This window comes from Uloborus diversus, unplaced genomic scaffold, assembly GCF_026930045.1.
Source record: "Uloborus diversus isolate 005 unplaced genomic scaffold, Udiv.v.3.1 scaffold_471, whole genome shotgun sequence".
Classification (NCBI taxonomy): domain Eukaryota; kingdom Metazoa; phylum Arthropoda; class Arachnida; order Araneae; family Uloboridae; genus Uloborus; species Uloborus diversus.
In genome coordinates, this window is record NW_026558650.1 from 14085 (window position 1) to 30663 (window position 16579).

The 16579-nt window shown below is 33.5% G+C and overlaps 1 protein-coding gene across 1 annotated transcript in view; it reads left to right on the forward strand.

Moving 5' to 3' along the window:
• The first annotated feature begins 2597 nt into the window (after nt 1–2597).
• Nucleotides 2598–16579, forward strand: part of LOC129233503 (histone-lysine N-methyltransferase SETD1A-like) — a 29355-nt gene continuing 15373 nt past the window's right edge. Inside the window, exons 1-3 of the mRNA XM_054867520.1 lie at nt 2598–2669; nt 13086–13139; nt 13817–13874. Of these exons, the coding sequence (XP_054723495.1) occupies nt 2598–2669; nt 13086–13139; nt 13817–13874 (184 nt within the window). The remainder of the gene's footprint in view (nt 2670–13085; nt 13140–13816; nt 13875–16579) is intronic.

The window sequence follows — 16579 nt, forward strand, 5'->3', positions numbered from 1 at the left end:
AAAAATTACTCGGAAACTTAAATTTTGAAACATTTTCGAGGGAGATTCCTAAATCCCCCCCCCCCTCACCGAATGTCTCGATATCCCGAAAATTGAGTTTTTAAACCTTCATTTTAATAAAATTTCCGGGGAGTTATCAGGGCCCAATCTCCCAATAGGCAGAGTAGGCAGCTGCCTAGGGCGGCAAACTTTTTAGCGACGGCAAATTTGCTATTATAATGCACATTTTTTGAATTAAATTGTTATTCTTGAAAGTGAAATATTAGCATTCTTTCATTTTCCACAAAAGAGACAAGTTTTTCTTGTAATTTAATAATGATTACTTTCACACATCTTCTGAAAGTCAAATGTTTTTCAATCATGGTGTTTGCTGAATCGTCAGCAAAATTTGCCGAATAAAAAATTTTTCTGGTGATCACTGTGATCATTTCATCGGGGCGTCTCAGAATGTGAAACGCCATCATTTCTTCATAACTGTGACAGTTTGAACCTGGGGAACACTTTTTTACGTTTTTTTGAGTCAAGGATATTTTGCTTTGTTTGGGGGGGGGGAGGGGACGACAGATTTCAAATTTGCTTAGGGGCGGCATGGAGCTAAATTCGTTCCTGGGGAGTTTGTTCTAAAATTTCGGATGGCCCTCCCAAAACAATCGGCTGGATACACTACTGGTAAAAAGTAAAAGCACCCTTTTTCAATTCCCCCCCCCTTTTTTTGTCGAGGGTTGATTTGCAGCAAAATAATAAAACATGAGTACCTTTTTTTTTGGAAATCCTTTATTGTTATCATTCATATAATACTCTAAGTGTACATAATTTAAAACCGTATCCACGCTTTCAATTTCTTTAATAATTATTGTAAACTGCTTGACAATTTTACTTAATATTAAGCAGGGTTCGTTGATTTAAATCAGCTTGACTTCAATTATGATTAAAATCATGATTTAAATCGATTGTCAATCATTAGTCAACCTCCTTGAACTATGAGAGCATTTTCCCTTCTGCCGATTGCTCCAATGAGCGCTTTTCCCTTTTAAGTTTCTAATTTGTTAATTATACTTATTGTTACTGATGTTTTGTGCACTTCGTCGAATATCTTTTCATTTTCTTATGACTTTTCTTCTCCTGGTGGCTTTTTCTTTTACACGGGCCTAACCTGTGATTTGAAGACTTTTAAGGATTGGGTTGTATAGTTTAATATTATAAAAGTAAATTTGAATTTCCTATCTGAGGCCAGGTAAAAGAGGTTACCCCCTCTACTCCTAATGACGGCGGGCGCACATCCGAATGAAGTCTGTCGCACTCTAGCGCCGATGGACCGATTTTGAAAAAAAAAAAAAAATGTGTTCGAAAGGAGAGTTGATCGAGAGTGTTATTAGCCAGGTTGCAGCTTTGGATGACATTCATTAACGAAGATATTAATTAAAAACCTCTGAAAGGATTTTCGCGATTTTTGGAGTGAAAACATAGTTCAAAATTGTAAAATTTAAAACAAAAATAAAGAGTTTTTTTCCAGCGTCTGATAGAATGTGTTTGAAACTTCCATGATTCATAGAAGTCGAAATTATTACGCTTTTTAAAGAAGACTTTGTGTTCGGCTAAGCCTTTATTCAGCGATTATTAACCGAATTCATTGTTGGCCGACAAGGAAATGAAAAGCAATGATTTAAAATTTTATCTGTTGCCAATTTCTCTTTGTTAACAAATAAAATACAAGTCATTGATTTTTAATAGTATAAGGCATAGACTAATAATAAGAGTAGACCGAGCTATGGCAACCCTTTTGCTGCTCATAAACCAAACCATGTGACTGGTGGATATCCTAGCAACAGCGGGAGTTAATCGTAGCAGACGATCAACGCCAACGAGAAATAAAATAAATAGAATTGATGGAACACGGAAGAATGATCTTTTATGGAGTCCGATTTGTAAATTTGTTATTCTAAGTTGTAAATATTTTGTTAATATAGTGAGTTTTTCGTTTAGATAGTATTGTGCATTTTCTTTAGTCAATTTCAATAACTCTCTAAGCAATCAAAGATGCAAGCGACCAAGAAGAATCGGCAAACGGTAAGATTTTTACCTACAGTTTCAATTTAAGATACCGATTAGTACATTTTTGCGTTAACGCAAAACGTTTACGCCATTTCGTTCACGCCAACGCTGACAGCTCCAAATGAAATAAAAGTTACTGAAAACTGATCAAAAACTATTACTAATGTCAAAATAATGCATAACTAAAAGAAAAACAGTTCAATCTCTGCACCTGGAAGTTTTTTTTAATGAAAACACATTGTCTTAAAATACATGTCGAGTGCCAAACTATAGATAATGCTGCCATCTAGCAACCATGCTGCCAAAGTCTTCGCCAAGCCCTTCCACTAGTCACATGATACATTTATGAACCAATTTTCTTCATCAGCAAGAATGAGAAAGCTCGGTCTACTCTTATTATTAGTCTATGGTATAAGGCTTTTAAAAGGATTTTCAATTTTCCCTCTTGATTCTGCAGTTGCGACTCAGTGGATGGTTTTTAAAATTTTTAATTTTATCGTTGCTTGTATGAAGTGTGTTGATAATTTTATTCATTCAAACAGATTATGGCCCCCAAAAAGAAAACTCAGCCGAAGAGGAAATCCAAATTGGTTAAAGAAATGGAAACAGTAGTGAGGGTAAGTGCATCTTTTTCTGACACCACGTTGAAAATAATTATTAATGTATGCTGGGGTCGTCTCCGAAATGTTTAAAAATTTCTTTTTTCTGAAAGAGCATGCTTAAAAACATAGGATCTGACCATTTCGAAAAAATTTGACAAAGTTTAGTATATTTTAACAACTATTTTAATCGGTGCGCTTTGATGCCATTAGCGCAGAGCGCAATATTTAATTCGCTTCTTTACTCATATGTAGTGGCAACGATATGGTTGACAGCAAGCGTAGAAAGAAATATTTAATTCGTTTCTGAATTATCATAACCTGTAAACGCGGCAGACAGTATGCATTCAGGGCGCCAGTGGAGATGGCCAAAGTACATCATTTGATACGTCATTTAGACCACTCCTCATTTTCAAAATCAAACATTTAACAAAAATAACATAAAATGAAGCGTTGGGAAGATGAAAGATTTTTTAAGTGGGAGGGGGTTAAGTAACATCATTATTGGGTATAATATTAGTTTTCGAGAATGGACTTTCACTGTTGTATCACTGTGAGTGGTAAACCGTTTCAGGGTGGCGACAGATCAGGGAAAAGTCAGGGAACTTCATTAATCAGGGAAATATCAGAGAATTTTGAAAAAATAATAAAAAATCAGGGAAAATTGATTTTATGAAGAAAAAATTTTTTTTTTTGCTTTACAAAATTAAGTACTCTAATTCTCTACGCATTTTCGGCCAATTATTTGTTCAAAAAAAAAAAAAGTAAAATTAATGAGGTGCGATTATACACTGCCGATTATACACTGCCGCATATTTGTGCATCTTTTTTTCTCAACGTCAAAGTATTGAATCTTACTTATTAACCACAGGATGAACTTCCTAAGATTGCTTCTGTGTCTGTTAGGTTGTTTATTTTACCTAGCTTGAAATTTCCTTTCACGCTTTCAATGCTACGTAAAATAAACAAACATACAGGCAAAGAGGAAGCCTTCATTAATGCCTTAGCTCCTTCGCCTTTATTCCATTGTCTCGAAGTAATTAGCGTACTGTAATCACGATTTCAAGAAAAACCTCATAAAACTTTGGTATCCCCAACGGTGCCCCCTCCCCAAAAAAGTAAAACTTTGCGAGAGTTTGTAAACATATTAGACGAAATAATGTATTAATATTTATTTTGAAGTTTGGTCGTAATATTATTATTATTAGAGTTATAATGTATTTTATGTGTCTAAGCTATTTCTTGTTACCCTGTATTTTACCAGGACGTGAAGTAAACCGGGACTGTCCCTATCAAATTGGGACGTCCGGCAAGCCCCACCCAGGGGTCGAAGTGGTCCTATATATCCTATATTTCCTATAATTTCAAAAAAAGTATGAAAATCGTCCTATATTTCCTATATTTTTGGAAAATGTCCTATATTTCCTATATTCCTGTTTTTTATCCAATTTATTTCTTTAAAACAACAGTAAACAAACTATCTGACTTCGGATTTTTCGTCGAAAGTACGTGTACAAACGAATTTGCAAATTAAAAAACACAACTCACTAAATCCTGCAACAGGCATCTACTCTCATTGGCCACAGCAATATGACGCCACTGTAGTGGGTGGAGTTTCGAGAACGAATTCCGAAGTTGGTTTTAGAATTTTGCGTTTGGCAACAGCAGTTTGTTTTGTTTTCCAGCGTGGATTTTTTTGGTTTTGTTTTCGTGGTTTTTTTTTTTTTGTTTTTGTTTTCGCGGGTATATTTTTGTGTTCAGTGCATTTTCTGATCGGAATGTTATAATAGTCTTTTTGCAACTTTTCTGTTTGTGGAATTTTATAGAACAAAATATCTGTATGTTTGTGCTACAAAGCATTGGTTATTTCCTGTTAGTTCTCAACACAAAGACGGTTTTTATTTATTTATATAAGCTATGTTTGTGACACTTCTATCCCCGCAAAAATTGTGAGTTGCTGTGTTAATTATCAATAAATTTCACTTTGTTCTTTCTTTTTTTTGTCTACAAAGTACACTTTTTTCAAAAATTATTCTTTCAACTACAGGAAAGTCATTTCAGGTGTAAGTTATAATTTTGTTTGAAGGTTTTTTTTAAAACAAAATCATTGATAAGAATAAATAAGTAATATGCATGTATTATTTCTTTTTTCACAGCAAAACTATTCATATAATGTGTCCTATATTTGTCCTATATTTTTTGTGGAAAATGTCCTATACGTGACAAGTCGATCACTTCTACCCCTGCCCACCCAACGGCCAGTTCATTTTTATCAAGTGTAATTAACCTTGCCTTAATATGGGGCAAATTTTGATCGAGATTAGATTCTTACAAAAGTGCCCGGTTATTTTTTTCGCGGCGAAAAATGAAAAGGAATTAAAATACAGAAAGAAAACTTAATCCACGCAAAATGGATTCATTGAGTATGAGATGATGATTCAAGCTGAAGCACACATCTTCTGTGTTTACAAGAGTTGGACACCAAATCACAGGGGTGCCCACGGAAGGGGGGGGGGGGCATTATGGTGCAAGTTGGACTCATCCAAATTTGGGGGGGGGGGAGAGATTTTTAGTTTTTTTAAAATTAATTTATTGGAAACTGCTCATTGATTCGTTTTTAATTTAAATTATTTATTTTATTCTGTTAACGTTTCATTTCATTTATTTAGTTTCCGTGCGTGTGTGTATGTATGTATGTCATTTAAGTTAGAACTTTTCTAGTGAAATAATAGTACTAAATAATAATTAAAAGTAAAAACATAGTTTTGAAAAATAAATAAAAATAAAAAAGAGAGCTGAAAATATAAAATAAAAGAGGGATGAGATTTTTTGATGGGGGGGGGGGGAGGGAAGGCACCCCCGCCACAGCAGTCAGTCGCTCAGATGTGTCTTCCGTGAAACAGTTTGCATATATTTGTTGACTGCGCTCAGTTAACAAAAGCAAAAAAACAGTTTGCTTATTTTTGCTGACTGATCTCCGAAAACTAAACATGAATTAATAAAGTATTAACTGTGAAACAAATACTTACTGACCTGATTTAAAGACACCAAGAGAAAAATTGTTTCATAAACAAGTTTTATTACACTGAACAATTTCTATATCATAGTTTTTACGAATTTCACTGTATGTGACTTACCTCTAATACGTTTTTTTTTTTTTTACTCTTTGGCAAAGCTGCATTATCAAGAAATCATTGTTCAAATCAAAGATATTGAAAATTTACAGTAGCGCCGGGTTTTGAAAGCCGCAGTCAACTCATATCAACTTTTACTTCGGTTTTTTACTACGAAATAATTCCACGTGAAAAAATGAAGAAATAAATAAAATGAAATAAAATAAAATAAAATAAAGCAGAGAAAATATTAGTGAGAATCAAAACACAAGTAGTGTAAGAACAAAACACAACAGTTATAACTTGCTCTTTTTGTTAAGCTTAACTAAATATTAAAAAATTCGTCCCTTTTTGTATGGCCTCTTTTTTTTCTGCTTGTGCCGGTGGGGGTGCCCGGCACTTCCACATTTTTTTTTTTGGGGGGGGGGGCTGGTGCATCACAGCATCCTCGGAGTAGGCCCCAATGGAAAATTATCTATTTTGATCAGAAACAGTACCTTGACTGAAGCATTGCGCCCTCTCAGGTTGCAAATTTTTCTTCTCCAAATACTAGGACTCCGCTTTCCTCTTTGTTCCCCCCCCCTCTAAGGAGCTGTTCATTCCCCCCCCCCTCCGTGTTTTTCGGCTTGCGCCTCTAGGCCAGGGCGTAGGTTGGCCTGTTGGGGGCCCTGCCTTTATCCGGGGCTGTAACTGCCAGCGATCTCTGGGAAATGACCTCTTGCGTGTCTTGCAAAATCTTGCTAAATGATCCCAATATTTTTCCCAGTCAATTCATTCCTTATTATCTTCCTGTGGCACTAAGTTCTGATGGTTTGAAAATTCATCGTAAGGATTTACCCTTTCAAGGAAAGAATATGACGCCTCAAGTGGTAAAAAGTATGTTTCAGTGTTACAAGGGCACATATTGGCGCAACCACACTTGAATAGCTACTGATGCATCCAAGAAGACGCATCAGGATCTATCATGTAACTCAGGACGAGAAGATTTTTCGAAAGATCCCTGATAGAAATTCCATCTTTACTGCTGAAGATTTGGCAATTTGGCTGACTTTGAGACGATTTGGGCAGTGGAGTGATAAAATTGTCATTCTCACTAGGACTGTGTGATATCAGAATTTTAATACCGCTATATATTGCTCTCCAAATATCGGTGTGATTTAGAAGCTGAACTTGGAGGGATTAGTATGGTTGATGAGTTTGCCAAATATGCCAAAATAAAGAGGAAATTAAATAAAGTTACAGATGAACTTTCCCACCAAGCTGATATGAGATCATCATGTGCAATGAAAACAAATTTGATTTCCTCTGCAATTCTTTATTCATTAGTGTTTCTTACTATGGCATTGATTCTGTATAATTACAGAAGAATGCCTGTTGTTGTACTGCCTGAAAATCGCCTGTATCCACTTGAATTCCTACTATCATATTCTTCAAGTGTGCCAGGTAGCATCAGTTTAGCTGCCTGGTTATTCATAAGCAGCACTGTGGGGAAATTCACGGCTGATCATATAAAACTATAAATGTACATTTTATTTAAAATTTATTATTTAGCATTTATACAGTCATGTCTGTTTATACGAAAATCGAAGGACTCGATGAGAATTTTACTTTGGCCGTAATATTGTTCAAAAAAATTAATGAATGTGAAATTGTAAAATGCGATTCTTTAGAAAAATATTAAACAATTTTTTACATAAATTTACAATCTCCTTAACTCAATGAAATTTGGAACAACAATAATATCCCGGATGGCTGGAAAAAACTTCTATTATCATCCCTGTCAAAAAACCCAATAAACCGGCTGATGACATTTCATCCTATAGACCTCTGTGTGTCTATGTGTCTGTCTGCGTCTGTGTATCTATGTGTCTGTCTGCGGCACTCTAGCGCCTAAACGGATGGACCGATTTTGAAAAAAAAAAAAAAATTTGTTGGAAAGGAGAGCTGATCGAGAGTGTTCTTAGCTTAGGTTGCATCTTTGGATGACATTAATTAACGAAGATGTTAATTAAAAACCTCTAAAAGGTTTTTCGCGATTTTTGCAGTGAAAACATAGTTAAAAATTTAAAAATTTAACACCAAAATAAAGAGAATTTTCTTCGGCGGGTGATAGAATGTGTTGGGAACTTCCATTTTTCATAGAATTCGAATTATAACTTTGTTAAAGCAGATTTTAATAACGGCTAAGCCTTTATTCACGCAATTGATAACCGAATTCATTGTTGGCTGACAAGGAAATAAAACGCAATGATTTAAAATTTTTATCTGTTGCCAGTTTCTATTGAATACCAAATGAAATACTTGACATTGATTTTTAATAATATAAGGCTTTTAAAAGGATTTTCAATTTTCCCTCTCGATTCTACAGTTGCGACTTAGTCGGGGTTTTTTAAAATTTTCAATTTTATCGTTGCTTGTGCCTAGTGAGCTACCGGTTACTGAGAAAGGTGCTGAATTTTGGATTGGTAGATAGTGCAATGTTTAATGCAACTCGGTGGGACCTATACTCTTAGATTGATTTCTGTCCATTTTAATTTAAAAAGTTTCACATAACATTCAAAAATAAAATATTACAATGCAGCTGTTGGTACAATACCTGGAGGAAAAAAAAAAGAGTAAATTTTAATCTTTTTTTGCATTGTTTATTCCCATGCAAGGTATGTGCTATCATCCAAGTGATAATGTTTCCGAATGATTCTCAGTCTCATTTTTGTGAGGGTTATCGTACTTTAAAAGTCCAGAATACTACTTTATACGGTGATATTTCGACAATTGGGAATCTGGCGCGGCCGTCTCAAATTTTAAATTGGAATATCCTCTACAATATTATCCTTCAATTTAGAAATATAATCAGTACCCTCCTGTTCCGTGGCGCAACCAGATGGGGGGGGGGGGGGTACCCAAGATGGTCTAAAAATGCGTTTTTCGAACCACAAGTTTTAAAATTTTTCGTTGAGAATCCCCGGACCCTTCTTATGAAAAGACATATTTTTTTTCAATTTGTGAGCCCCAAAACTATTTTCTAGTTGGGCCACTGCTCCTGATGTCATGTTTTGACAGGCATGAAAGTTTTATTAATTGTTCATCACTTAGAGATTAAATAAATATTCAAAGTGGTTTTAACTGAGATATTAAAATAATTTCTTCTTCCAAAACACATTATTAGCGTATCAGAGGAGCTGCTGAATCCTGAATTATTTTAAGATATGAAGTAAAAATGTACACTATATTGCAAAATTAAATATTCACACAATATTTTTTATAAATTAAATGCCAACCATATTTTTTTTTTTTTTCATTTCATATTTGTCCACAAAACCTCACTCTGGGTGGTAACTATATTTTCCTCGAACGCCAGAGCATAAAGGCACTCAAAAGACATTTGCGCGATGGCGCCTCACAGCCAGACTAATGTAAATCGCAACTTCGCAGGAGATGGGAAAAACTTTAGTCTGGCACTTTGCCAAAAATAGGACGCACGCTCTTTTAACACTGGTAAATGATTGAATCGTTGGTTTCAAAAACCAGTCAAGATTCAAGCGACAAAATTGCTAATTTTAGGGAAACATCTATATCAACATATTAAGTTATTCAGTGATGATTACAACATAGTTTATTGAAAGAAATGTAGCTAAATACGTATCTCTTTTAGTTAAAAACATTGTAATCCTCAGAGAAAAATTTTAATACATAGGTTAAAATAAAATGCTTTTTCAAAATTTTATTGCTAGACTGGTTTTTGAAATGAACTGTTCAATCACAGCGGATTATTATTAATTTCGTTTTTAGAATTACCTTTGCATGACTCAATGTGTATGTACTATAGGATTCTAAATGCAATGCAGTATGAACAGTTAACCTCAATTTTCAGACTTTCGTCAGTCTGGCTTTGAGGTACAGGAAGGACGAACTTATTATTTTAAATAATCCTTCACATGAAATCTGTTATCAAATTTGTCTTTTACTGGGGCGTTAAGTTAACCAACCAGGACACTGGGATTCAGGGTTGTAAGAGTTTCGGCCAGTGGTGATTTCAACCATGAAAAAACCGGTTTAAAACTGGCCGGGATAAGATCAGTTTTATCCAGTTTTAACCACTTAGATAATTATCAAACTTTATATGAAAACCAAATAATAATTTATTAAAATGAAATGCAAAACAAACCATAATCAATCATCTTTCATTATTTATCCAAATATTATGTTTTACAGTTTGTAGCAATTACGGCATCCTTAGAAGATAAGGTCTACATGAAAAATAAGCCACAGGATAAAAAAAAATACTAGAGTGAAACATTGAACACACACAAATGTACAAAGTATTTCAAGTAATTTCGAAGAATAAATGAGAGAAAAAAAAAAACTTCTTTTAGTAACATTTATAGGGATTTTTTTTTTTCAAACAAAACTAAAGGTACAGGGAGGGAAACACTTTTGAAAATTAAAATGCAACACCACTGAAAAGATACTATATTTATTTTACAGGCTATTTTGTATTCCTTATGTCTTTTGTTTTAGTTGTGAGCAATTTCAGTTATTAATTTGAAGAAAGTTGAAATGTGTTCACTACTATTGTTATAGTAATGTAAATTACTTCACTAATATTATATTTAATTAACTAAAAACTAAAATTGCTGTGCTTGATTAAAAAAACTTCCAACTAACAGATTTATTAGTTGCAAAACACACAGCTCTCACATGCATACAAATTAGAAGTGTATTTTCATGTAATTTAATTTTGGCCATCGGTGGTGAAATCCAGTTTTGGCCGGTTTTAACCGGTTTTAGCCAGTGGCCTGGATAAAATCAGTTTTGTCCGGCCAAAACTACAACCCTGCCGGGATTTTGTGTCTGAAAACCGGGACTGTCCCGGTTCTTAAGTTATAAAAAAATGACCTATAAGAGCTTTCTAGTCTTGTAATAAATTTACTTTTCTTTATTTCTTTTCCTTGTTTCAGCTTAGCATTGGGACTTACTGTAATAGTTTTCTTCAAATTAGCATAAGTTTACTGTGCCCAAATTATCCCATGGATGAGGGAATTGGGGTATAGTAATATATGGTTAGAGCAAGCATGGTTTTAATAACAATCTTACTCTGTGTTTTCAAACTTAGGTTGAATGTAGGTATAATAGAAATAATGGGATAGCATAAATACTCATTTTTATAAGTATAAGTATTTTTTTGTTGCAGAGCATTTAAACTACCTACCAACTCATTTTAATCACTTGCCTTGGGTAGTGAGGCTCAGAGTATAATAAATGTTTCAATTCAATGACAAATTAAAGTAAACATATGTTATGTCTACAAGCTTAAATTTGGAAATCATAGAACTACAGGCTAATTAGCAGCACTATTTAGAAGAAGCTGGTTATCTCTAGAAAGCTGAACTTATTTTTTATGAATTTCAATTATAATGTTGGCAAATGATCATAGGTTCAGCATATAATCATAGGCAAGGATGATGTTTATAGCTGCGAATCTTTGTAGAAATATCAAATGATTAGTTTTCAAATTGTTTAATAAAATATAAATTATAACCAAAAAAACCCCAACTTCCCTATATAATACAGTGAAATTTCGTTACAATGAACTTTAAGAGACCGCAAATTTTGTTCGTTGTGACAGAATTCGAACAATGTATTGGATATTAAATCGGGACAGAAAATTTATTTCGTTGAAACGGAAATTTCGTTGCATCGGTATTCGTTGTAACGGAATTTCACTGTATTAAGAATTGAGAGTATGTATGTAAGTACAGTAAAACCTGTAAAGTTGACCACCTTTGTAAGTTGACCACCTGTCTATGTTGACCGCTTTTGTCAGGAACGGAATTATCCTATCTTATATAATGAGGGAAAACCTCTGTAACTTGACCACCTCTCTATCTTGACCACCTGTCTATCTTGACCACTGATGTACACCAAATTTGGTTTGGAGTATTGTAAAAAACCCTTTGTAAGTTGACCAATTGGTTTATTTTTTAAAACTTAATGTAGCAATTTTTTTTATTTCATATTATTATTTATTTTATAACTTTCCAAGAATATTTTCGATGCCAGACCAGCATTTTACCAACTAAATAAAACAACAGCATAACTAAACCTCCTTGTGAATTTAACAACGTAGGAAAACTATTAAGAACCCTTTTCTTCTCCAAACTTGTTTTTCTTTTCTTCTATTCGAGATTGCCTTTTGTACTCTGCTCAATGAAAACATGTGTCAGTAGAAAAGTACAAAGTAATTTTTTCCAGTTTCAATATTTTGTGGCAACACTGGAATTGTGCTAAAGAGTAAAGTTACTTGCATTGCAGTATTTCTGGTGCAAGGAATTAAGAGATAGGACATTTTCATTTTCAACTGCCTTTTTGAACTATGAAAGTCCATCTTGTTGTTCTTTGTGTTATAGTTTTACTTAAAATGCCTTTCAAAAAGAAAGTTAGTTGAACTTGAGATTTATAAAAAGTATGAAATATTAAAATTAATTGAAATGGGAGAAATCCAAAGAAAATTAGCTGACACATATGGAAATTACTAAAACTAGTGTTTAATAAATGCGCCAAACTTCAATAAGGAATTATTTTGTTGAACAATAGATCATCATGGTTATAAATGTATATGATAAAAAAAAGGCGAAAAATTTGTTATTTTTGAATAGCTATGAATTTTTAGGAACTATTAATATCAAACAAGTAACTTTTCATAGACAATAAGATGTAACATTTTTTTTTTGATCAATTAAATGAAATTTTAAAATTGCATGACACATTATGCATCATTCTGGGAAAATTATCTCTAAAAGTATTTGAATAACATTTTACATTTTTGTTTCAAAGTAATGTTAAACATTGAAAGTGAGTTGAACAGAAAGAGTAAGTGTCAACTAGTCAAAAAATGAAAACATGTTGCAAGAAATGACAAAAAAAAACATTAACCCCTTTATAAGTTGACCACCTGTCTAAGTTGACCGCCGAAGTACTGCACCCCAAGTGGTCAACTTACACAGGTTTCACTGTATATCATTCTTACTTCTCCCAAACACCAGTGAACTAACCACGAAACCAGGTATCGATAGATTTATAATTTTTCAGTCTTCAAGGCAGCTAATCTAGCGACCTTAGCGGATGAGTAAATGAGTTTAAATTGTGAAAGTATTTAATTCAGTTTATTTTAATCAAAAGTTCCTAAGAATTTGAGAAAACAAGAGCGGGTAAAACAATGGGGTTTTCAAATGGCACTTTTTTTTTGTAAAAATTCATCGGGTTAAAAACTCAACATTGCTCTCGTTCACTCATTCTGATTATTCATGCCTTTTTCTTTCAGGATTTCTTCAACGAGGGAAGAAAAAAATCCCGTTATGATGCATTTTATGGCAAGGTAAGATGTCTTTATTTTAAGCTTGATAACTAGATGCTCTAGAAATTAACGTATACTAGCTGCTAGCTGTGTCGTGCACCTCGAAAATAATAGTTATGTCTAGTGAGGTGTGTTCAACAATCGGGTTTGAAAAAAAAAACAGCAAAATTTTGCGGCAGATTGCGGAAAAATAACCTAAAAGAAAACATTTTAAATTCCCCGATTACAGGAAAAGCCTTTAAAACAAAAGCTTAAATTTTATTTGTTCATATTCAAGAAACAAAAATGGCAACATCTTTGCCTTCTACCGAAATTTATTTCACCTGTAATTTATTTATAAAGCTTTGCTAGTTACTTTGCATTAATTAGATTTTATTCTTTGCAATAATATGTAAAATTTATGAAAAAATTTAGGGAAAAGCAAAAAAAATTTTCAAAAAAAAAAAAAAAAGAAAAAAAAACTCATGGTTTATGGAAAAAAAAACATTTGGTTTAAACCAAACAACCATGATTTGTACTACTCTTTATAACTTGAAAATTCATTTCGGGTATCATCTCAGAAGTGTGCTAACTGAGGTACCCCTCCCCCACCCCAATACCTTTGTTTGTTACATAAAATACTTTTTTTTTGTGTCTTATTGTGTGAAAGTGTCTGTGTTGGATTTTTTTTGTTGCTTAAAAACTTTTTCTTTATCTAGTACGACCTCCCAAATCCAGATGTTGAGGTGATTAGCATGCAGGATTTGGAGAACATAGGTGAGAACATTTTCGTTTTCATTGCTCAGAATACTTTAAAATGTACATTACTTAAAAGAGTTGAATGCCTTATTTGTGTGTACAAATTTCTCATTTTTAGAAGTTCCGTTTTTTTTTTATATTACTTTTCTGAAAGTAGCCCCAACTTGGATGGGAAAAGTGTTAGTAGCACTTACTCAAAGATTGACTTAGGGATAATTTGCTTTGACTTAAAATGTTTTCAAAGATTTTTTAACAACATTTAAAACTTTAAGAAAAATAATGACTTTAGTACACCTGGAGTATAAGAAAATGAGCTGATGTGTGCATCACATGACTTCCTTTTACTCCAATTTAATGTCATTTTCCCATTATTGGCAGTTTTAATGGGATTCAATAGTTTACTCTCTAAATATCACCAACAGTGGCCAAATTAAAACCAGATTAAAAAAAAAAACCGTTAAATTTGTCGCCAAGTGGCGACAAAACTTGGCAACCAAAAGACTGGCGATATATCACCAAGTGTCCTCCGAATTGTAACATCACTTGAGTTTACATCAAAATTAACAATGTTTTCCTCCCAAAAAGGGACAAAAGACCCGTTTAGAAACACCCGAATGCAACGAAAAGGGGAGGTGCACAACTAGACCCCACTAGGAGTCTATATACCAAATTTCAACTTTCTAGGACATAACTTTTTTGAGTTATGCGACATACATATGCACATACATACAGATGTCACGAGGAACTTCGTTGTAATTAACTCGGGAATCGTCAAAATGGATAGTTCGCGTGTCTATACATTCTTGGGCACTTATTCAGGTGTGGTCGAGTCAAAAAAAAAAAAAAACTCAGCATTCATTCAGGGGTGAGCAAAATGGAAATTAAGGTTGATTTTTGAGTGAAAACTTTTTTGCGAATACAGTACTTCCTTTTTTGTAAAAGGAAGGGAAAAGAGAAGAAAAAACATCTTTGCAAACACAAAATGCACCCTTTTAATTGGATTGAGAAGCCTAGCACACAACCTCTTTTTTGATCGAGGGGGAGGGGAATTGCAAAATCTTCTCTTAAACAAGATTTCAAGTAGGATAACAGTACCAGTAACAGATAAGGGTCCAATAACGGACAGTCTTAAGTTTGATTTAAATAAGAATTTTAGGTGGATAAAACGGATGTTGCTGTGGCTCATGAATACGGTGCACCCATCCAGTGTTATCAGAGTGAATTTTATGAGTTGTTGGTATTTACAGGGCAGCGGTGGAACGTTATGAACAGCTACCACAAGGTCTGCCGTTATGTAAACAAAGAAGCTAAAGAAGTAAATACTTAAACATTCGGCTATGATTTTACATGGTCTGACTGTGAAATCTTTACTAATATTATACAGAGAGAGGGCGGATTTTTGTGTGTTTATATGTTCGAGGTAATCTCCGGAACCCCTGCACCTATTTGAAAAATTCTTTCACTACATGAAAGGTGCTTTCTTACTGAGTAACATAGGCTATGGTTCGAAAAAATCCGATAAATAGTTCTTTTTTTATTCAAATTTAGGCCCAAATTTCACGTAAGTTTCCTATTGTTGTCTATTAAAGGGGTGAAAAATTACTTGCACACATTAATATTATATATCGTTAAAAAGGGCAGAATTTTCTGCGTTCTAAATAATTTATTTCAATGCTCTAACTTAATTACGGCGGGAGTAATTTGCGTTTTTAGCTCGAACTTTTTTAGGCCTAGCTGAAATATAGGCAATACTTTCTTCATTAAATCTATCAATAAAAAGCGAAAGAATTGTCCCACAGTTTTCTTTTTGACAGCATCGGAAAAAGCAAAATTTTTTACTCCAGATCTCTCTCGACCTATGGTCGAAAAAATTAGCTTCTATCTTCAAAGGAAAAAAAGTTACAAGCGTTTTTAAATCAATTTCGAAATATGTCATTTTGATTCAGGTTGTCAATTATTTTATTTTCGTGTTCCCATGGTTACGCTTTTTGAATCCATCTTTCGCATTTTAATTTCTTAATATTTTGATATCTGCCGTCATTGTTTGGAAGGGTAATTTTGCATGGTGTTTTGTTTCTTTTATTAAAGTTATTCTTTAAATTATTAAGTTATTCTTTTAATTAATTGTTGAATATATGTCACTTGACACAGTTTTTGTTCTCAAGGTAGACCGGACAATGCAGTTCATAATATGTAAAGATTTGAAGGCTACTGTTAATGTGATTTTACACCTTTTTGTTTGTTGGGCGAAACATTCATTATTGCCAAAGAAAAAACATCCGCTCCACTCGCAAAAGGACTGGGTTCCTGTAGCGTGGTCGCTTGGCACGTTAGGTGCTGAGCAGTTCAGTCTAGGATTATTGTTTTAAGGCAACAGTTAATGCAATTCATTGTTTTGGCGATTTGTTTTGAAAGAAAAGAAACTTTTGATTTGTTTCTTATCGGAGTGAAATGTAAATGTACTCATTTGAAAGATATTATTTGATGTCGTTTTTTTTTTTGTTTATTTGGCGAAATATTTTAAATTGCAGTAAAAAACCGCTTCACTCGCTAAACAGAGTTTTAAAGCAACTGTAAATTTAATTTAATGATTTGACGAAAAGTTTTAAATTAATAAGAAATTTAAATAGTTTTTTTTTTTTTTTTTTTGAAAAGGTATGTACGCGTTTTATACAGAGAAAAACGATCATTTCACATCAGAGGGGGAGAGGGCTTCAGTTTTT